At 43.1% G+C, this 23455-nt stretch overlaps 1 protein-coding gene across 6 annotated transcripts in view; it reads left to right on the forward strand.

The window, feature by feature from the left end:
- Positions 1 to 10840, forward strand: part of rerea (arginine-glutamic acid dipeptide (RE) repeats a) — a 122754-nt gene extending 111914 nt beyond the window's left edge. For 4 of the 6 annotated variants that reach the window (XM_038722789.1, XM_038722791.1, XM_038722790.1 and 1 more), the window contains 11 exons: positions 1739 to 1901; positions 2031 to 2123; positions 2667 to 2866; positions 3166 to 3327; positions 3429 to 3542; positions 3640 to 5012; positions 5633 to 5855; positions 5958 to 6675; positions 8094 to 8267; positions 8383 to 8563; positions 8675 to 10840. In XM_038722789.1, the coding sequence (XP_038578717.1) occupies positions 1739 to 1901; positions 2031 to 2123; positions 2667 to 2866; positions 3166 to 3327; positions 3429 to 3542; positions 3640 to 5012; positions 5633 to 5855; positions 5958 to 6675; positions 8094 to 8267; positions 8383 to 8563; positions 8675 to 8708 (3435 nt within the window). In that variant the 3' untranslated portion in view covers positions 8709 to 10840. The remainder of the gene's footprint in view (positions 1 to 1738; positions 1902 to 2030; positions 2124 to 2666; positions 2867 to 3165; positions 3328 to 3428; positions 3543 to 3639; positions 5013 to 5632; positions 5856 to 5957; positions 6676 to 8093; positions 8268 to 8382; positions 8564 to 8674) is intronic. The other 2 variants (XM_038722792.1, XM_038722795.1) reach the window with 1 other exon arrangement.
- Positions 10841 to 23455: the final 12615 nt, after the last annotated feature.

Below are 23455 nucleotides of genomic sequence, written 5' to 3' on the forward strand. Positions count from 1 at the left end.
GTAAAAGTCCCACAAGTAGAACGTTAAAATTTTCTTCTTTATTCAATTTTTTTTCTGTATTTTTAAAGAGCTCTTCTGATCTGTCTCTGCTGAGCTTCTACAAGTGGAAGCGTTCCTAGTGCCTCCAGATGTGCTCATCTTGCGTTCTAAAAAACCTAGACAAGCTGTGGGGCTTGGTACAGGTTAATGCTGGAGCGCTTAAATTTACCCTGAAATTTGAGAAGGTTTCATTGAGCTCAGACACCCTCAGTAAATGTTCCCAGCACTGCTTTGCCTGATAAGACGGTGTACTACAGCAGCCACTGGTAGATATGAATTCCCTCTAAGAGACACATGAAGGGAGATCTTATTAAAACAGCCTAATCCCACTGAGTCACGTTTTCTGCCAGTCAAAGGCAGTGATTGAGACCATAACTTGTTCCTTAATGTCAGGTACTTGCACGACCTTGGCCAGAGCAAACACTGGCCAATCCCTGACCTGTGTTTTCTCACAGCAAGACACTAGCCTCAAGTGGTTTTGTATTTCATGAGATAAGACCATAGGAAAAATGAAAGCTGCAGTTACCTTTATGTTTCCATTTACACCAAGCTAATATACTTTGAAATTATTTTAAATGTAAATTGTGTTACAATCTTATTTTCTATTATTGTTGAAATAGGGTTCAGTGAAAATCTTTTTATAGCCATTTCAAACTGTCCACCATTTCATCAGATCTTTTCCTGCCAATGTTTGTTTTGGTTCATTTTGACAGAAGATGTTGCTGAAAAGCTGTTAATGTGTTTTAGGGAGCAATGCGCTGACTAATTTACGTCAAGTTTCTCAGCTGAAGCGAAGAAGGAAAACAATCGATAGCCATTAAACTGTGGGAGCTTTGTTGAACGGCAGTTTAACAGACCTCAGACAGTAGATGGGCGCCCTCTGGGCTTTAAAGATTACAGGTGACATATGGCTCTCCCAACAATCACACCACACCTTCATGAATTTGTTATAGAGCCAGTGAAGGACTACTAACAAGAGAGAGTTCATGGTGAGGAGGAAAAGGGCAAAGCCCCACAGGAAACTACATAATTGTCCCTGACTCCTGTCGCCAATTTTCAAGGCTTGTGTATTATGAGTGTGGCCGGAAAGCAGCAGTTAATATGCACGGGCTGCCTCAGCAAAGTGCTTTCTGATCCATGATTGCATGTGTTAATGTTTCAGTTGGGTATTGATTTCCTGGCGGCCTTTTGTACAGTGGATTTATCCGCCTCGCTGGTTGGCAAGCATGCCCCTCCGAATGTTTGATTAAAGTTCAATTGACTCTTCCAGTGAAGGGGCGAGGAGCCATTTCACTCCCTATTTGTAGCGCCAAAGCTCTGCCTGACATGTTCTTTTGTTCCCATTCAAGCTCCTGCCACCCAGGCAGCCACCAATGCACTGATCCTAATATCCCTGCATTCAGTGAGCCTCCTCGCCTAATCCTGGGACAGACAGGGCCGCAGCACAAACATGCCCGAACGGCTCCAAATCCTGGCATGGACTTAGCCACTCCATGGCCTTTCACTGTGAAATACTGCACTGGTTGCTAATGTGTATTTTATTAAACCTAAATGCAGATGTTTCACAGTGACTGTTTTTCAAAAACTTAACCAAATAAATCGTAACTGCAGTCTAGCGTGATGCCTCCTCCTCACTACAAATACACACGTTTGTGTCCTTGTGATATATTTTCACGGAATTCATTTTGTTTTATTTCAGGGAGAGCTAATTACTTTCTACTACTATTGGAAGAAGACCCCAGAGGCAGCCAGTTGTCGAGCCCACCGCAGACACCGCCGCCAGCCCGTCTTCCGCCGCATCAAGACGCGAACGGCTTCAACTCCTGTCAACACTCCATCACGCCCCCCCTCCAGCGAGTTCTGTACGTATATTTGACCCCTTCAGTGGCAGCCAGAAAGGAAAAGAGGAGGGGGGTACATGACCTGATATATTCTGCTGTTAGAGCGATGTATATGAAGCCTTTTTTTTTTTTTCTGTCTCCCTCTTCCAGTGGACCTCAGCTCAGCCAGTGAAGATGACTTTGACAGTGAAGACAGTGAGCAGGAGCTGAAGGGCTACGCCTGCCGCCACTGTTTCACTACCAGTAAGACAGCTTGCTCCATTTACAGACACTCACACTCCTCATATTGACTTGCTTGGCTATCCCTGTCCTGATTACAAGCAGTGAGAGCCTGAACAACACAGTGCCGTATGACAGATGGGCATCAGAAGATGTCAGGACAAATTTGATCAAATCAGACATGAGCCCACAGCTCGTTCTCTCTCCACCTCATTATGGCTCCCCTCTTTCCACACAGCTGGCCCCCAGTGCCAGGCTCCCATCTGATCACACCTAGGTTACTGCACTCACAGCGAGGGTGGCTAATAACTTTGGCTTTCTAGTGTTAAAACATATAGACATTAGTTCCTAAGTGAAAATTTCAATACAATGTGAAGTAGAGAACAGAATTGTACATTGTCCTTAATTCAGCTCTTGCATGAATAAATAATATTTATCTGATTAGATGAACTACAACTGCAACGTGACTGCAGTGTGTGAGATAATGTGAGATCAATTCTTTGTGTTGTTTGTACTTCTCACCGCCTTTGAAAGTGTTATTTCACAACTGTAAATGGCTTTCCTCAGCCTCCAAGGACTGGCACCACGGGGGCCGGGAGAACATCTTGCTGTGCACAGACTGCCGCATTCACTTCAAGAAGTACGGTGAACTGCCCCCCATCGAGAAACCTGTGGACCCGCCGCCATTTATGTTCAAACCTGTCAAAGAGGAAGAGGATGGACTCAGCGGGAAGCATAGCATGAGGACCCGACGGAACCGAGGCTCGGTGCGCACACACACTCTTCGCTCTCCATCTATCCCTCTATTTTCACCTTCAGGAACCATAGCCTCAGAGTTATCCCCGGAGTAATGCAGAGCCAGACTTCAAAGCAATAAGCTTATCATCCCTAGTAGTACAGGGACATCTTTGACATGCATTGTTTCATGAATTTGGTTTCATAAATGTATCCAATGGTCAGATTTGGACTTGTTTATAGTGTGTTTCCATCTTAATTTCTTCTATCCAAATTGTATGGAGGTTTTACATTGGTCATAATTCATGTTGACTGTTGTTTGTTGTAACAGATGTCGACGCTACGTAGTGGTCGTAAGAAGCAGACAGCCAGTCCTGATGGCAGAGCCTCACCTACCAATGAGGATTTGCGCTCCAGTGGACGTACCTCTCCCAGCGCAGCAAGCACTGACAGCACTGACAGCAAGACAGACTCCATGAAGAAACCCAGCAAGGTAAACACAGCAAACAGTATGGACTGCTCGAAACATTGTTTTTCTATGCACGTTATCTCCGTGAGATGTCCCCTAATGGCTTTGCCGCTTTGGCTTTGCAGAAAATTAAAGAGGAGGCTCCTTCACCTATGAAGAGTGCCAAACGGCAGAGAGAGAAAGGAGCTTCAGACACAGAGGAGCCCGAGAGGGCCAGCGCCAAAAAGTCCAAGACACAAGTGAGCCTGCGGTCTTTGTTTTGCTGTTTGAATATATTTCAAGTTTCAGTAGATGTGGTGTTATGATACTCATCATTCTCTCTCCTCTGTCCCTCAGGAGCTGAGTCGGCCAGACTCGCCCTCAGAATGCGAGGGGGAAGGGGAGGGCGAGAGCTCTGATGGGCGCAGCATCAATGAGGAGCTCAGTAGCGATCCTAAAGACATTGACCAGGACAACCGGAGCTCCTCCCCAAGTATCCCTAGCCCCCGTGACAATGAAAGCGACTCAGACTCCTCTGCCCAGCAGCAGCAGCTCCTGCAGAGCCAGCACCCTCCAGTCATCCAGTGTCAGCCAGGCACCTCAGCCGCCTCCTCGGCACCCCCTCCGCCTACAACCTCGGCTCCCTCACTGCCCCCACAGGTCTCCCCCACAGCGGCCTCCACCTCTCTACCTCCCCAGCCTCTGCCCCAGGCAAGCCCGATGTCTCTTATCCAGTCAGGAGCGCCCCTCCACCCTCAAAGGCTTCCCTCTCCACATTCACCTATGACGCAGGCCCTGCCTCCCGGCCCGTCAGTCCCACCTCAATCATTACCTAGCTCGCATCATGGGCCCATGCCTCCCATGCCACATCCACTGCAGCCTGGCCCCTCACACATGCCTCACCCTCACTCCATGCCCCCTCAGGGCTTCCCTGTGGGTCAGTCTCAGGTCCCACCCCTGCCAATCTCTGGCCAATCACAGCAGAGGCCACACACGCCTCCTTCCCAGTCCCAATCAGCTGCTCAGAGTGTCAGCCAGCCTCCCAGAGAGCAGCCCCTGCCCCCTGCCCCAATGTCCATGCCTCACATCAAGCCCCCGCCAACCACACCTATCCCTCAGCTACCCAACCCACAGTCCCACAAACACCCACCCCACGTATCAGCACCTCCATTCCCTCAGATGCCTTCAAACCTGCCTCCACCTCCTGCCCTCAAGCCCCTCAGCTCTTTATCCAACCACCATCCTCCATCAGCACACCCGCCTCCCCTCCAGCTCATGCCTCAGGGGCAGCAGCTACAGCCTCCACCAGCCCAGCCTCCAGTTCTCACTCAATCCCAGAGTCTCCCGCCATCAGCCAGCCACCAACCTCCTCCAGCTCCTCCTCTGCCGCCCTCCGCAGCAGCCTCACACCCCAACGGGCCACCGCAGCCGCCATTCTCGTCTCATCCTTTCAGTACAGTTCTACCTCCAACTGGCCCTCCCCCGTCCTCATCAAACTCTATGCCTGGCATACAGCCTCCATCTTCCTCCACTCCATCCTCCTCCATCTCCATGCCACTGCCTCCCTCGGTCACTTGTGCTGGCCCAGGCCCGGTACTCCCGCCTGTACACATCAAAGAAGAGCCTCTAGACGAGTCAGAAGAGCCAGAGAGCCCTCCGCCGCCACAGAGAAGCCCCTCCCCAGAGCCTACCGTTGTCAATACGCCCAGCCATGCCAGCCAGTCAGCAAGGTATGTCTGCAAACACTGATTTCTACCCAAATACAAGATTTGTTAATAAAAAAAATTTAAAAAAAAGGGAAAACATACACCTGCACAAGCGGTTGTTTATCAGTAGTATGTTGAGCTGCTTACTGTCTTGTCTGGGGATGCTGATTAGCTCTGAAACACATCCAACAACAAAGAGTCTCTGCTTTCAGATGTTAAGGCTTTGATGTAAGCAACAAATTGAATGTCCTCAGCAAAACAGGCATCCAAGGCCACAATTAGCCCTGAGCTCTGAGAGGCTGATGGGTAGGAATTATTGGGGATGGAGAGCAGGGAGATTAATTACAGTGAGATGCGAGTGAACTGAGGCATCTGAATATGACTATCTGTAGTCGCCTTGTGTTTAAGTGGCTGCTGATGAATAGCAATGAGGGTTTTGGTACATAGTTTTTCTTTTTTTTTTCTTTTGAATAATGGACTGGTGTAAGCTCTCTTTTCATTTAGTGGGACGTTATCCCGCCATTCAACATACAAAATTGAACATAAATATCATTGCTGCAGCCAATTATGTCTGTTTATTCATTTATGAACTGGAACGAGTAAATGTTGAATTTTTGTATATTTCTTCTTTACCCTGACCACAGGTTCTACAAGCACTTGGATCGGGGTTACAACTCGTGTGCTCGGACAGATTTCTACTTCACTCCCCTGGCTTCATCTAAACTGGCCAAGAAGCGAGAGGAGGCTCTGGAGAAAGCCAAGAGGGAAGCAGAGCAGAAAGCACGGGAAGAGAAGGAGCGAGAGAGGGAGAGGGAAAAAGAGAGAGAAAGAGAGCGAGAACGGGAAAAGGAAGCAGAACGAGCTGCGGTGAGTGGTTTTGTCTTTCTCCCTTTTGTTTGGCAGAGGCACTTTTAAAAAAAACAAAAAAACTCTTAAATCTTACTAAACATGGCATTTCTCCCCCCACAGAAAGCCTCCAGTTCCTCTCATGAGGGCAGAATGGATCCTCAGATGGCCGGCCCCGCCCACATGCGCCCACCCTTCGATGGTCCTCCCACTACAATTGCAGCTGTGCCTCCGTACATCGGCCCTGACACCCCTGCCCTGCGTACCCTCAGCGAGTACGCCCGACCCCACGTCATGTCCCCCACTAATCGAAACCACCCCTTCTTTGTGTCCCTCAACCCTGCAGACCAGCTGCTGGCCTATCACATGCCCAGCTTGTACAATGCTGACCCGGCCATGCGGGAGCGCGAGCTACGAGAGCGAGAGATGCGTGAGAGGGAGATTCGTGAGAGGGAGCTGAGGGAAAGGATGAAACCTGGTTTCGAGGTTAAGCCTCCCGAGATGGACTCAATGCACCCTTCCACAAACCCCATGGAGCACTTTGCCCGGCATGGTGCCATCACGTTGCCCCCCATGGCCGGTCCCCACCCTTTCGCCTCTTTCCACCCGGGCCTGAACCCATTAGAGCGTGAGCGGTTGGCCCTCGCCGGGCCCCAGCTGCGGCCAGAAATGAGCTACCCAGAGAGGTTGGCTGCCGAGAGACTCCATGCTGAGAGGATGGCCACAGTGGCCAATGACCCCATCGCCCGTCTACAGATGTTTAATGTCACGCCACACCACCACCAGCACTCACACATTCACTCGCATCTCCACCTCCACCAGCAAGATCCTCTTCACCAAGGTAAATGAAAGCCCTGCTTGTATACATACATGCAAATGCCACGCTGTTAAAATTACACAATACAACAAATGAAATTATATCAAATATATATTATATATTCAAATATATAAATTCAAATTTCGGAAAATTGGAAAAGTTGCACTTCAAAACATATCAACTTTGGGAAAACTTTTCTTAACACAAATGTTTGTGTGTTTGCTAAATAAAAGTTTCAAATTGGCAGGTTATGTTAAGAATTTTTTTTTGATGGCAGCCATCTTGTCAGATTAGTTTTTTGTATTCCCTACAATGGCTATCTCATTCAGACAGAAATACTCAGTTTTACATACATTTTCACAGTCTCTTCTTGTCTTTAAGCATGAAGCAGTAATATTGCTATAACTGAATTTAGAAAAGGGAAGTAAGATGAAACAGACAAACATATTTCAGTACCTTCCATACACTTTTATAGACACATTCAGCATGTATTTGATACATTGAACTTTTATATACAGTCATTCCTGTCAAATTTGTAATTTAATGTATAACTATTTTAACTTAATTTTCAGAATGTTTTATGTGTGATATTGGTGCTAATAATATGTAATTATGTATTTTGACATGCAAAGGGTTATTTGTATCATCACCACAAGGATAAGAAAAATATGTTTTATGTAAAACATTAGCAAATTGTTACTATATTTCATAAAAATTAGTGGACCATGAATAGAACCTTGGGGCACTCCACAGATTAATCATTACCTATTCCAGATGCAGCAGTTTTAGGATACACATTGCTCTATTATTTAAATTGTCAGAAAGCCATTTTAGTAAATGAGCACAGTAAGAAAGATTTTGGATCAAATTAAAATTGATGCAAGTGTCACGTTGTTTAAGTCAGAGGCAGTAGAAATATTGCTAACTAGTTGAAATGGTGCCAATCTTGTGGTGTAGTTAAGAATACAACTGCACTTACAGAATGTTGTTTTCAACTCTGTGGTTCAGGGTTATAGGAAGAGATGTTTCTTTGAAGACTCTTTTGGAAGCCCGGGTTAAATTGAAAGTAGACGATAATGTACGCAAGTATCAGGGTAAAAATGAACATGTGAGGTGGTTAGTATTTGCTACGTAGCTTTTGTAGTAATAATACACAGTTTAAAATATTTACCATGATCTGTAACTCCCACCTCTCTCTGTAGTAATGTACTGCATTCATAAATGAGATTGGATTAAAGCTTGTTATTTCCTCATTATATTTCTGATGGAGCCAGCAGATACTTTACAGCGGATAAATGTAGCATAGTGGTCCCTGCACTCCTTTAGTCAACCATGAGAGGAGTAACATTATGTGTATCACTTATGCCTGAAGCATGTACTGTTTGTGATAACACTGTACTGAAATGAGTGTACCTTGAACCTAAGACTCTGACACCCAGAAGGTGGTGGTGAATGTCTTGTGTGTCCTCCAGGTTCGGGGGGTCATCCCCTAGCAGTAGATCCCCTAGGAGCCGGACCTCACCTGGCCCGCTTCCCTTACCCTCCCGGCGCCATCCCCAACCCTCTCCTCGGGCAGCCGCCGCATGAACACGAGATGCTGCGCCACCCAGTCTTCGGTAAGCTTTCTGCCAATATCATCTCTCATTAACAGTAATATCACACCCACTCTATCAATCCAAGCTATGCTAGATTGCCTGATCAAATCTTCATCATCATTTGTGCCTCCTCTAGGTACTCCATACCCACGGGACCTACCAGGAGGTCTGCCGCCGCCCATGTCTGCAGCCCACCAGCTGCAGGCCATGCATGCCCAGTCAGCTGAGCTCCAGAGGCTGGCCATGGAGCAGCAATGGCTCCACGGACACCATCACATGCACGGCGGACCACTGCCCGGCCAGGAGGACTACTACAGGTCAGATAAGTAATAGAAATTAGACTAAAACACATTTAGATAACATTTGAGTGTGCGTTCCTTTTATCTTCCAAATATTACCGTTAATACCCAATGTTGTTTGTGTTTCAGCCGGCTGAAGAAGGAGAGCGACAAGCAGCTGTAGCCAGCCATGGGAGGCAGCGCTTAACAGGTGCAGGACACGGGAAGTTGTTACAGACTTGTTACATTCAGTTTTGAAGAACAGAAAAGGCCAAGTGGATCGTCTGAGAATTCTTCTAATATTTGGTTTTTGTTTCTGTCAAGGACTTTTATTTTTTAAATATTCCTTTTTTTTTTCCTTCAAGACATTGACTTTCTTTGGTATATAGCCGATAGTAACGACGTCCTCAAGACTCCTGCATGACAAGCTTCCCTGACGTTTTTCTTTTGTTTGTTTTTTTTTTGTAGGTGCTAGAACAAGACACTGTGCTTATCAACAACAACAACAAAAAAAACATCAGATTATGGGAAAATAACAAGTGCTATCTTAAATTCAACATTTATTTTAATACATTGTTGGAGGTTTTTCATAATTTTAAGAAAAGCTACCGCATGGCGTTTTTGAGTCTGTAAATAGTATATATAAACATATAATTATTATTATAATTATTATTATTACTAGGTGTGGACTCCAAACCAAGTCGTTTCAACCTCCAGTATAATTCTTTTGAAGCATTATCCCTTGTTTCAGAGGGGAGCACCATGGCATTATATGAGCAGTTTCTGAGGGAGTTGTGGTTCAGTTGTGACGTTCCTCTGACATCACTGTGTTAGATTTATACACTATGTAAACCATAAACCTGTCACGCCCACATCCATTCATCACACACCTTTGACACGCACCAGGTTTGTCAGAATGTGTAAACTCAACATGCGGAGTTCATGATTTGAAACACTTGAATTGGTGACACAGTAGTCACTGAGGCTTCTGTGGAGTGCACACCGAAGCCGTGGATAAAAAAACCCAAAAAAACGTTTGCACTGAAAGAGGATCCTTGAGCTCCACTCGATTGGTTTTATCTCTTTGCTTAAAATCAGTATTTAAGTCAACAAAATGGAGTGCTACTTCGTTCCTTTTATTTTGTTTTTTTTACAGAGAATGGTTTTATTAATGATTTTAAATATGTGGACACCAGAAACACATTTGGCTGAACTACAGAGAAATTGCTTCGTGTTCTTTTAAATGATCGGGACCTGATTTTTAACTTTGTTCACTATAACAGGAGCTTAACAGGACTTTATGATTGTTTTAAATGTGTGAATGGTTGTGAGTCGGTGCTACTTACGTTGGGGGTGTCCACTTTTCTTTACCTGGTCCAGTCACCCATGTTTGTTGCAGGGCTCACATCCGACTGAGTCATCCTCCAACTAGGCTGTAATAATGTTCACTGTGACACTAGAGGGGGCCTGCCGACACGTGACGACCAGGAGGTAGAGGGTTGGGGGTGTGTGTGTGTGTGTGTGTGTTCTCACAATGTTTATTGTTTGCCTTGGTTCCTTAGGGATACACACTTCAGGAGTGGTGTGTTTGTGTGTGCCACTGTTACAAGTCGTGTTGACCTGTCATACCGGTGCACGTGAGCCCTAGCCCTTTTTTTTTTTTCTTCTCATCTGTATGTTTTTTTGCTGAAGCCATGACATGAGTTGTGCATTTGTTCCATGAACTAAGACTGTTTTACTGTCAAGGACTTTTAGAAAACTGTGGCTTTTTGTTTTTTTATTTTAACCAAATGAAGAAACCGTACTTGCATTTAAAAGTGACCATAGATTTCTGTGGAGCACTATAATTGACATTTAAACACTTCATCATCGAACTCATGCCCCAACTTTTTAAAAACTCCAAAAAAGTCTTGAAGCCCTGACAAGAACCTGTCTAGCCATCTCCCACCGATTCCTGTCTCTCTTCTGACGACGAGCTCCTCGTCATCAACTTTGCCTCGTTTCCTGGCGATTCCCTTGCCTTTAACTCCCTCTTTTTGTGTCTCCAAACCTTTGATGTTAAGTGTTGTCAATGGTTTAGCTTCTTGTTTCAAAGCGGCAATAGCAGAATGTAAATTCTGACTGCTAAGATTTATATATATACTGGTATCTTGAAGCTTATTGTATATATGAGTAGTCGCCATGGGATGACACAATGTAAACAAAAAGTAGAAATAATAAGAAAAATTGTGAGTCCTGTGTTCTCTCCATTTGAGTATTTTGTAATTTTTTTGAAAAATTTGTGGAATTAAAATAAACGACTAAGTTACACCACAAGATACGACTTGGTCTTTTTTCTTTTTGTGCTTCCTGATATAGCAATGAAGCATATTTATTTCTTTGTTGTTTGTATGCTGAGGTAGAGCAGACTGGTAAATCCCAGCAGCTGTGAGACAATAATCCTGTTTTAAGGGTAAACCATTTTGATTTCGTTTGTCAATGAGCAGCGAGAAGGAAGAAAGCAGAAACACTTAATTCTCTTTCTTTTTTACATTTTGTGGAATGTAATTCTCCAGCTGAGCAGAGGGACTGATGCTGGGTCTGTTTTGATAATACTCATGTCCTACATTTTCTCTTGAATAATATAGTTTTTTGCTTGACGGAAACCATGTTGCAGAATAAATCAAGCATTCCTGCCTTCCATTTTCTCAGCTTCACAAATACTGAGCTGTAAGAGATCACCTCAGCACCAGGTAGTGAATCTCTGAGCTGAATATTGCACCGCTGTGGTATAATAACACCAAAGCTGTGCTAAGCCAGAAGGAACACTTACTCAGGCTGAGGTGCCTTGCTATCAGTGGGGTAGGGCTGTCAGGATGCTGTGTTTGGGGAGTGATAGACCAGCAATCTGTGATGGTGTGCCGCAGCGATGGCTGTCATTTTGAGAGGGAGCTATTATTCTGCTGCTGCTCTTTGAAATGATGCCCTGTCCTCGGGAAAATCGAGGTTCCTTGGATGCTCTATCCTGGGGCTGTCATGTGATGACCGCCTTGTGAGGAGGTGCTGCTTGTTGTTGCCGACTCGCCTCACCTCCCCATAAGACAACAAGACGTCAGAGCCGAGCAGCACAGGCTGGTTGAATAATTCACCCCCCCCCCCCCGTCCTCCTTCTCCACACCGGCGATGGAGCGACTGTGACTTGTGTCAACTTAAATCCTCTTCATAATACTGTGTGTACCCCTCAGGCAGGAGCACAGGAATACACAGTTTTAAAAAATCTGCTCTTTCTGTCTGAATAGCAATATGTCTCGGGCTATTCTCGCAGTGTTATTGTGTCTGCTGCAGCAGGTCTCGGACATAGAGCCTCCTCATCTCCTCCATCCTCCTGTCTCTTCTTTCACTTCACTGGGCCTGCCTGCTGCAGAGTGTGATGCTCAGTGGCAGAGACGATCCTACATGCTATTAGTGCGCTCAGTCGGAAGGTAGCTGTGTTCCTTCAGCGGATAGCTCTGCGCCTGCCCTGTAGCCCGAGCGGGGCCCCTGTTTATCTAAAAATGAGCAGTGTTGACACAGAAAGCAAATCTGCTGTTGGTGTTATTCCTCATCCACAGCCTGAATTAGATATGCAAGAGACCTCTGATATTCTCCCAGACACCAGCACCCTGTTGGTTAGTTTTATATGCTATGGTGTAGAAATAAAAACTCTGGTTCTGTGTTTTCTCTTGATAATATCTTTTTGATTCCTCCCTCATTCAGGTCTGGGTCCTGTCCTTCAAATGTGGCTTAACTAATTTAGGCTAGCAAGCTGTTATCATCCTAAAATAATACTGTTCATTCTCATCCAGTTCTTTTTGTTCTTTGAGGTTTGATTTGTTCGTCCTGGATGAAGTGTAGCCTACCTCAACAACAGTGCTGCTGTTGAAAGAAAGGCAAAGCGAGTAGAGAGGTGACGCCATGATCAGCATTCATAGTATTGGATGTGTGTTGATCATGTGATTGCAGTTACATGAGGTAGGTGTGTTGGGAACCCCTTTCATGGATTCATGGTCACAAGTCTTATTTTATGTATGTTTCTGCGTTTACGCGTCGTTTGTGCTCCATGATGTTTCCACTCCTTCCACACTTTCAGTACTGTTCATTAGACAGTGAATGTGGTTTGACTGATGTTGGGTGCTGGCTTGGTGGGGTTCTTCTCCCCCATACTTGTGCAAGAGACTTTTCAGTGATAATCATAAGCCTGCTGTGGAAATGAAACCTCATCTCCATCTCTGAAAATTTAATTGCAATAACAATTTTCACCAAAGCGAGTTAATCATTTAATAAGTTTTAGTGTTCAAATGATAAATTCACATTTTTAATGTCAAATTAAATTTCAGGACCAAAGTGAATGCCATGTGTTCTTTGCCTGAAATCAGACAGAATTGTTAGAACTTGTTACACTGGAATTTATGTGAACACGTAAGTAGGTAACTCCTCATTATGACAATTAAATTGCGATACACCAACAGATTCCTTCATTAAAAACCTAAGAAAGTGAGCCAGTTTTTTCAATTTTTTCTTACACAGCCCTGGCTCTATAAATGGAAAACAAAGAAAGTGGTGTGGCAAGGTCCACACAACATTGTTCCAGCCAATCAACAACAGGCGGTGTTTGTGCTCATGCGCAGGAGTGATGGAGGCAGTGGGAGAGAGAGTTCTATACACCTGCACATTTGAACAGTTTTACTCCAGGCACTGTGAAGAAGGAGAGTCTGAAGAGTTAAAACAGAGAAGAAAGTAATATGACCAGGCAAGGGCGAAGGAGTTTCAGCACTGGAAAAACCTCTGAGATTTTAAAATTTTGGGGGGAAGAGCTTCTGAGGGAGTGCTGAAGGTAGGGATCTATTTGTTGGCAGTTGAGTATATATATCAAATATCAACAATCCCTTCTGCAGCATCACTTAACTCTCCCTTTAACTGCTAGTAAACTTGCAGTTTTGCAGGTTTGGGCTGAAGGACTTGTTCCAGTTCTAGATTAATTTTAAACCAGCTTCAAAGGACCAAAATATCCAGTCGTGTCCAAATGTCAACAAATGGGACGGTTATCCACGTACAAAGAACGTGGCCTTGGACCCACATTCAGTCATTTACAAAACAAGAAACCCGTGGTTATGTAAAAACTCCACTCAATAAATTGAGCCCAGCTGTAGGAATGTGATGCATGCAAATAAAGGTAATTAAACACATCTGAAATGCAAACGAGCCTGTCCCAAATATGCATACTTGCATTTTATTTAAAACAAGGTTCATTCCTGCATTTCAGACATCTGAATATTTATATCAGTGGAACAACCTTCATTTTCCAAGGAAAGGTTAGAGCAAGGTGTTCCTGTATGACACTGGAATGATAACTACACCTGGCAGGATAAACCTTTAAAGTCTGCTACATGGTAAAATACTTGTCATGTTGCAGTCTGCTTTCAAGCACTTTCCCTGTACAGTCAGGAGTAAAGCTCTTACAGAAAACTTTGGCTCTGCATTCGTCACAAAGCAGCCATGAAAACAAACTTCCTGCTTTATGAAAGACAGAAACATCCTTCAGATTTCCAGATAATTGACCCCACAGTTTGTCCAGTGTCTCTGACCCTCTCGTCATCTCCCCCTTCATATGAGACCAGTGTGTGGTCTGCAGGTTCAGAAGGTAACTGTGAAAAAGAAAAGGAAACGGGAGAGGATGTTGAGCCTTTTTGTTTGGCATGTTGAAATAGATGGAGTGGTCTGGCAGGAAATATTTCATTCTCTGGGGATCTCTTTTGGCAAACCTTTAGAGTTTACATACAATATAGGATACAAGAGTACTTACCAAACAGATTGTCGGCTCTGGTTTCATTCTGATACATGGATTAGCTGCAGTTTTTTAACTATTTATTCAATTTGTATTGGCAATGGCAGAATGACACTAAAAGCATTTACTGAAGTAAAAAAATAATTTTTTTAAGGTAACACATTTAACTTTTGTATTTTCTTTTGTGCTTCTTACTATTCCACTACATTTCAAAGCGATTACTCCGCTATATTTATTTATCAGCTCAAATCAGGGATAAATTACTTTTCAGATTAAGATTTTACATCAACAGCAAATGAGCAGTTAATAAAATATGATGCATTGTTAGATTAAACTAACCAACAGTAACTAAAGTAATTGAAACTAGCGTCACCTTGACCAACTTCAACATTAAACCACTTACATATCAATAAATCAATAATAGTAACCTGAGAGTATAATAATGAACAGGAACTATTGTGCATAATGGGTCATTTTACTTTTGATTCTTTAAGTATATTTTGTTGCTAATACTTCTGTATAGTATGTTTAATGCAGGACTTTTATTTTTATAGTTTGGCATTGCTACTTTTGCTTAAGGACATGATCTCAATACTTCTTCCACCGCTGCTTTATACTTCTACTTCCACTGTAGGTACTTTTGAGACTGAAAAATGTAATCCAAAACATATGACCATTTTATAACAGGCATATGATGAATAATTATATCCACTTAGACCAGCTACAAAATTATCTTTTTTATGTAATATGCTATAATCTATGGCGCTGCATGATACTTTTTACTTGGTGCTCTAGAGTACTCCACTGATTTAGCATTGAACTCAATTCATGATGCATGGTCTTTTTAAAAAAACTATATGCAGCTAAAGCAGTCTGTTAGTCTTCAATCTACTTCTTTTTCACATTACCCATAATGCAACTTGACCGCAAACAGTTCAGTCGGATATTGGGTTGTGTTATTAGAGGTCTGGTAAGCTCAGTTTGTGCTAACCCCACTGAGTTTTTTCATTTTCAAACTTGTAGTCTTTAGCCCCAACTGACGTTGACATCACTTGAGGCAGGACATCAGATGTGACGCAGCTCCCTCTGGGGCCATAAAAAGGCTTTTGTACAACTTTTTTTCACAAATGCCATCCACAGGACCTGTAAACAGACTTTGATGTTTAAAATCTGTGGCGTACCCCTTAAAGTAAATGATCTGAATACTACCACTTGGTTTGGGTGGGAGTTAAGGGTCGAGTTCTCAATATGTTTTGAAGAAGTTGTAGAAAGATTTAGGAAAAAGAAAAACATAGGATACTACAGCTCTGCCGCCGACAGCATAATAATTTATGTCAAAGAGTCGGCTGCCATTTTGATCCACCATGATGTTCAGTCCCTGCATGTGTGCTGTAATGACTTTCCCAGTGGATGTGTGTCCGTTTATCTCTGTGTATCTGTTTGTGTTGCTGCCTGCTGTGTGTTTGAGGCCTGTGCAGCAGCTCCAATGCTCCTAATGATATCCTGCTCTCACATTCCTGTCATAGCCGATCTGGATTCCCCCTTGTCTGCACCAGCGGATCAACCCTGAGCATTCCTCATCCATTTTGCTGACGCCTACCGCAAACCTCACACACACTGCCTCTCATTCTCCCACACTCTCCCTTATGTTTCTATTGTCCTGAGTTAGATTTCCAGGGAACAGCCTGTAGCCCAGAGTCGCAGGGACTCTTTGTTCAATAAATGGTGCTAGGTTAGGTTCCTCCCTGGCAGAGGATAGACAAAGCAAGGCTCACATGCTAGACTTCCAGGCTCCTCTTTAATGTGTTGTCATAAAACATGCAGCTGGCAGAGACTTAGCGTTCAGCGGGACTCTGAGCTGCTGCAGCACACTGAGCCCTGGGTTTTGCCCTTCCAACTGTCCTGGTACATGTTTCTTTCTGGAGCGTCTGTGCACTGTCACAGTCACATAGCCCTGACATTTCAGCTACTTCTCATTTCAATTCACCGTTCACCGAGTGGAAACTCGGAATAAGGACACTGCTGGGGCTGCAGTCTACAAAAATGTCCTCTACTGTCATCTCAAAATATTGTGACAGTAGATGGATATTGGTTCTTTTGGCGGTGCACTCCTTCAAATTTATTTTTCAGATGAAAATAAGACTTCAGGCTGTCATCTGATTTCCTTTCTGCTCTGCTAAAAAAGGGTAAAGAAACCGAGAATGACTATAAGAAACAGTCTGCAGACTGCCATGTGGCTTACCCCTAACCCATTTAATGTGTGGCCATGGGGGTTTCATAACCTTTTATAACTTAAAAACAGATTTGTTTTACTCTTGCATTTACAAACAAATTCCTTAAACCAGAAAGTATATAATAAATGCCAAATCAACTTGCACAGACACTGGCTTAATGATACGATTCAGGAGTCTGTTTGACATTATGGACTTCATAGTAGCTTGTAGCTGCACAATCCAGTGCTTATTCACTTTTGATGCTCTTCAGTTTGCTTGGATTTTTCATGCAAGGGGTGGCATTTCTCTCTTTTTTCCCACCAGTTTCCCATCAAGTAAATGGAGCAAAGATTTTATCCGTCAGCACTGTCTTTCTCATTTAGTATTTATAGTATCCAGCAACTAGTTTATCTTAGTTTATCTCTGATTTAAAGGAGACAGTAATAATAGTATAGTATATACTATACTGTATACAATATTAATCATAGTGGCATTAAAGGAGACCTATTATGCTTTTCCACATTATTATCTACAATGTTACAATGTTGGATGTTCATGTTAAACATGGCCAAAGCTTCAAATAATGAGGTTAAAGTATTTAAAAGAAATCCATGTGAGCCAAAACCTCAGATTTCCTCCTGTTCTGAATGCTCTGTTTTAAACTGCTTTTTCTACACATACGGAGCCAGACGGGATCGGTGTTCCATATATGGTCATTTGCTCCGCACAGCAACCCCTAAAATCCACTGACTCCGGCCAGGGCTCGTTACAGCTGTGCCACGGTTGCTGGAGCTAATCACAGCCATTATAGTCAATGCTCGTGAGTCCACCAGATGCAACCGCAGCACATCCCAGAAGGGTCCCAGAAGTGGCTCTCCGCTCTGCTCCACAGAGAATTAGGTAGCAGGTCTATTTTTGCTGCAAGCCGCATCAAGCAGCACAGAGCAGATCGAACCAGGCAGGAAGTCAGACACAGAACGGGAGAATCTGGTCAATTTTCAAAATAAAGCACTATGTGGAGACTCCCAATCGTAAAAGAAAAATAAACACGGTAAAACAGGCACAAAAAGAAATCATTTAACTGCGTAGCCTACCTAATCATAGTAGAAGCACAAAAAGCAAACACTGATTAGCAAATCAACAAAATCTAAACACGTCAGCAAATCAGGCAGGCACAATGCTCTGATTCTGAAATGCTCATCGTGGGAAATTCAGCCTAAAATTGACGGAACAAAACAGGGTCACATAGAGCTGTGAAGAAGGTAGTAGAAGCACAAAAAGGACAAATCAATATCAAGTCAATAACGTGGGGCAGGCTGCACACTCCGCTGCTGACACACTTCTGAGATGCTTCCTGTGGACTTTGATGCTGGGCTATGGACGTATTGTGGTGCAGCCTTTACGGCGTCAGTCGGTCTATTCCGCTCAGAGACAACAACATCCTGGTAACATGCTTCAGGTCTTGGCCAATCAGAAGATAGTGGGGTTTGAGAGGGGGGTCTTAAAGAGACAGGAGCATCTATAGCTTGTTTCATACAGAGGATGAAATGAAGGCCTACATGAAGAGCCAGTATAAGACAGAATTTTTATTTAATTTTTTTTATATTTGAATCATGCAAAGCTGTCATACAGGAGTAACAGAACTATAATATAGGACTGGAAAGGACTATAATAGGTCTCCTTTAACACTGTGTCATTACATTGTCATAGAACATTTGTCTTAGAACAGTATCCATTGTTTTACCATGACTACAGCCAACGCTGCTACTCATGACAACATGAGGTCAGGTCCTGTATATTTTCTCAGTTCATTTGGGGGTTTTAGAGAAAAATTAGTCAGAAGATCTATTGAAAAATACTTGTATTAATCATTGTTTGGACTAATATTTTTTATTTTTATAAACAAAAATATGGGATTTCTTTTTCACACATCAAAAAAACAGTATACAGACATCTTAATGTGATGAAACCTTAAAATGAAATAGATCACCCAAAACGGTTTTTCATCTATTCCTGTTTAACATTAAAGGCCTACTGTATTTATTTAAAGGAGAAATGTTAGCTAAAACCAGGTAAAATGTCAGAAACCAGTATTGTCAGACATTGGGTCACAAGCAAGGCTTTCTATAAGGTTTATTGACTTTATTCATCCTCTTGCCATCAGATCAGATGTAGCCCAGAGAAGAAGAACGTCACTTAAACCTGACAGAAAACTGATTTGTGACCCACTTTTTATGTGCAGAGCTCAAAGCCCACAGCCCAGTGAGCTTACTGTTTTGGGCCTTTTACCTTTTGCTGCCAGATAGTCCAGGCACACAACTGCAGGTGAGCTGCAACATCCACACTTGACATATGCCACTTGCCCTAATGCATATCCTATGCACTGCAGGTTATTTAACCCATTAAAGACTGTCTCACTCGTCTGCTCTGCACTGCTGGAAACACTTGTTATTACCACTGTGGATAATAGGCTAGATACAGTATTTCATGTGCATGCTTGCCTCCAGTCCTCAGAATGTCTTTGTGAGGGATTTTCTGTTAAAATGCAGAAACCTACATCTTCATTCAGCCAACATTGGTGTCCAAATGCCATACTACACACTAAATCTAAGCAGGGTTTGATTTGTTTTCTCATTGGGAAAGTGACAAAAGCATGCATTAAACAAAGAAAATTGAGGAGCTGCTCACAGCTGGAAAAGATTAGAGCAAATTGAAGATGGTGCACCAGGAATAACTTAGAAACAACAAATAGCAATTAAACCTTAGAATAGACATTTTGATGTCTATTTGTGAAGTTAGCAGGGATGCTCCAGTGTTGTATCTGACTGAGATGCATTGGTGCACATATCATTTCCTTTTAGAAGAAAACAGTTAGGTATGTTGTTTTTTTCATTTATAAACTGTAAAAACAATAGCCTTCACTAAGTCAGTTAGTAAACAGTACATAGCCCATTCTCACAATCATATCCCACTGAAAATCCAAATGCAGCCTTTGCCAGACATAAGTAGACACATTCACATTTCCTCCTCCCACACACATTAGAAGACTATTTCCCCTTAAAGCAATGGGTTTATGTGACTATATTTTTCCTCTTCATTTCATGATTACTTCTGAGATACAGTTCTACATTGCATGCTACTGCTGCACTCCTTCCCAAGCTCAAATGTGTAAACATCTCATTTGTTTGTTGGGGAATGGCAACATGGTGACCGATCACCCGTGTGTCTTTAGTTTATTGTTTGTCATTATTATGTATCGTTATCTATGCTCTGCTGAGCTTGGTGTATGATGATCTCAGAATCTAGACAATTATTATCTTTATACATACTCCTTATTCTCATTAGGGCTGTAACTAATGCCCCCCCCCCCCCCCCCCCCAGTATTGATTAAACATTTAGTTTTAATACTAGAGGATAGTGAAAAATGACTATTCCAATTTCCCAGAGCCAAAGGTGACGTCTTCTTTTTGTCCAACCAACAGTCCAAACCCCAAAAGATTTTCAATTTATAGTATAGTGACAAAGGCAGAACATCCTCACAATTGACAATTGTGGTCAATTAACATTTCCATTCTACATAAATTAACTGACTGAACTCCTGTTCTCTGGAATCCACACCACTGTGTTTAGCCACATGAGATGCTGCAGTAGACAGTTTTTTTCTCTAAATTAGTGAGGTTCTCCACACTTATCATTTATAGGAAACAATATTTTAATTAGGTCCAAGTGTATCTATAATTTAATCACTTGCTTCAACATTTAGCTTAATAAGCCTTCTGGAAATCAACCAATTTCTGTTCACTGTACTGATCATTTTCGGACAAAGACCAGCACAATAGGTGTGATTTGGGGATCAGATACCGTCACCATCTGACTGACCTAATATACTGTAGTAGGTCAGCAGTTCCATGGAGACTCGCAGGTAACCCAGGTTCGACCCTGGCCTGTCAGACTTGCTATGGTGGCTTATAAAGGCTGCCTGTCTCAGGGTAGCAACAGCACAAAAGCTAAATAAATCACAACCAGTAAATGGCCTCTACTCCTCAGCTATTTCCTCGGCTATCATCAGTCTGTGGGCCAGGACCGATATCACGCTGTCAGTGGAGTAAGCCAATATTGGCTTTCTCTGGAGATTGGCAATGGGTTAGCTTCACCTCCTGTTGTTCTACAGCAAAGGAAAAGGGGTGGTCTGAGGGCTAACCAGGGGCTTTTGAGGTGCAACTGGGGTTGCCTTGCTATGACCTGGGGGCTAGGGGAGACAGGAAGCACCCTGACCTTGTGTTTGTGTAACTCCATCCCTGTGATAGATGCCTTTGTCAGTGCATTCACCCGCTGCGCTGTGGGGCTGTCCACTTGCCCTGACGCAGATGGATTGGCCTTTGTTTTTCCCTCACCTCCACTGTGTAATTAATCTTCGGTGCCAGCCCATGGAAGAGAGTGCTCTGTACTGTAGGCGGCTGGCCGATACACTCACCAGCGGGTAGAGGCAGCTTTCAAGGCCCTGAGGACGAACACCACCAAGGAGATGGTAAAAGAAGATGTTTAAATGCATGCAGCTCCAGGCCTCCTCGCTCACCTTGGTTATCGAAAAGAAGAGGCGGCGAGCACAATATTTGTCCCTGCTCTAGAGGACAATTTATCTTGGATGAAAATAGCATCTCTGGGAAGATTCAGCAGTAATAGGCCCTCTCCAGCATCACTGCCATCACATATTTTACACTGCCGCCTGGTTTCTCACTACTTATTGCCTGACCCGTGCCGCATGTTTTCTGCTCCATTTCACAAGATAATAAGGCTGTGGGCTAAAATTAAAATATCTGTGCTGCTATTTATTTATATTCTGTTGGAATTCATCAGGATGAAGACTGCAAATTGGCCACATTACCGTGACAAGGATTGGTTCTACAAAGGCTACACAAACAGGCCTACATCTGATTTTAAGCTCAACCATAAAGAAAACATAATAATCTACAATCCAAATAATACAGTTTGTCCATATGTTTAAAATTTTAATATTTTAGAAGGCACACTTTCATTTCCTTCTTGTCAGTTGTGCTCCATGTCAACAGCAGTTAAAGTCATCTTGAATGCCTCTCTAAAATGTAGTCTCTATTGAAACACATTTAAGTTAACCTTGCATGAATGAGTAATTTGTTCCTTTACAAGCCTGTATCTTTGTTCATGTCACAGAACACTACAGGACTGTAGGTTAATAGAAAACGTGGGTTTTACACTGAGAGACCTAATGACACTAGGGGGGTCAGGCTGCCACATTTATACTGTCACTGTCCAGCTAGCTGTATTATAAAACTGCATGTACATATTTACTATTAAATGTTATAAGAGGAACTATATGGCATCCTTTGAGCATTGTGATCCAGAGGCTTGTAGGCAGTGTTTGTGATTAGAGTATAAAAATTTCCTTTCCATCCTTCGGGTGCAGTAGTGGGCTGCTAATCAGAGACTGTGTTTAATCCCTTGGTTGTGGAGCTTTTCACCAGCTGAGAGCAGTGAGGTTATGGACAAACTGAAGCAGCCCCCTCGAGATAGAGGTGTGAAGAAAATCCAGGCAAATCACTGAGCCTCGAAATGAGCCAAACAGAGACTGAATAAAAGAGGTATATAGGCTACTGTATTTCTTTAAGAAAGCAAAGTCTTCATAAAGCTGCGCTTTAATACTGAGCAGGGGGACGGGTCAATTTAATGAGGTGATGTGAAGCCTGGAAATGAATAGTGTTGTGATATCCTGCAGCACAGCAAATAGAAGCACTGGGAGCCATTGAGCTCCAGAGCCTGAGGCGCGGGACTGCAGAGCAAACAGGCAGAGTATTAGTTCACTAAATGATGCAGAATGGATGCTGGATAATCGCCACACTGCTCATAAATTCTACTTTAAAGGCACCTTGTAGGATAGACTGGCTGACATTTTCTTTAGTTAGACTTTATGATTATCACGTCCAGATGATTGTCTCATCATGTGATCCAAACCTATGACAGACATCATATTATCATAATCTGATTTAAATTTAATTTGATGAATAGACACGGCTTAAAAAAACAAAACACGGTTAACTTCTGCAAACAGAGCAGACATGCTGCTTATGCACACTGCTCATCCTGATTATCTGTGTTCATGTTGAACATTTCTCTGGTGAAGCCCCTGGGGTTATGGCGGAACAGTGCACGGTTTAGTCGAGCCCTCCTCCCTCCCTGAAAGCCCTCCACTCCGGTGGCTGGCTGCAGATTTAATGGGCTTAGCAGCTGTTGAGGAAAAGCAGTGAGGGCTTGTGGCATATGCTCTGGTTAGAACAAAGAGCAGCGAGCACACCGCATGAGCTGCAACGAACGCAGTGCTGACACAGTGGCTGCAGTCAACCAGTACACTGTTTTACAGCTTGTGTTCACTCCGTTTATTTGATTGACTTTTTTGTGTAGCCTACAATTATTAGTGTTTTTATAATTTCCCCCCAGTTTACAAAAGAATTCAAAGAATACATTTCTTTTAGGCCTTTAGGTAGACCTATATGTTTGCAAGGCAGCGTTTATAGTGCGAAGCTGTGCAGTAGGTGTGTAAACTGTTAATTCATGAAATGAGAGCAGAGGATGGTGTATTTCAAAGGTTCTTTAAAGGCACTTGACAAGGGCGCCCTCTTCTGGGAGAGCTGTAACCCCTGCAACACCTCTGCTTTCAATGTGCTTCATGATGCTATGTGGATAGAAGGTGGTGCAGAGAGTCCTCTAGTGGAAATAGAGTAAATAGACATTAAAGGTTATGTTTTCAACACAACATGCAAACAGAATCCGTTTTGCTCTGGCTGACAATTGCATTGACTAAATAACAATATAAAGTTTGACTCTGATTTTTCTGTTATCAAAAGGAAGAGAAAAACAATTTTTCAGGCGAAATTTACTAAT

The sequence above is a fragment of the Micropterus salmoides genome, unplaced genomic scaffold, assembly GCF_014851395.1.
Source record: "Micropterus salmoides isolate LMB-PRFRI ecotype aquatic unplaced genomic scaffold, ASM1485139v1 Ms_hic_scaffold_16, whole genome shotgun sequence".
Lineage (NCBI taxonomy): Eukaryota > Metazoa > Chordata > Actinopteri > Centrarchiformes > Centrarchidae > Micropterus > Micropterus salmoides.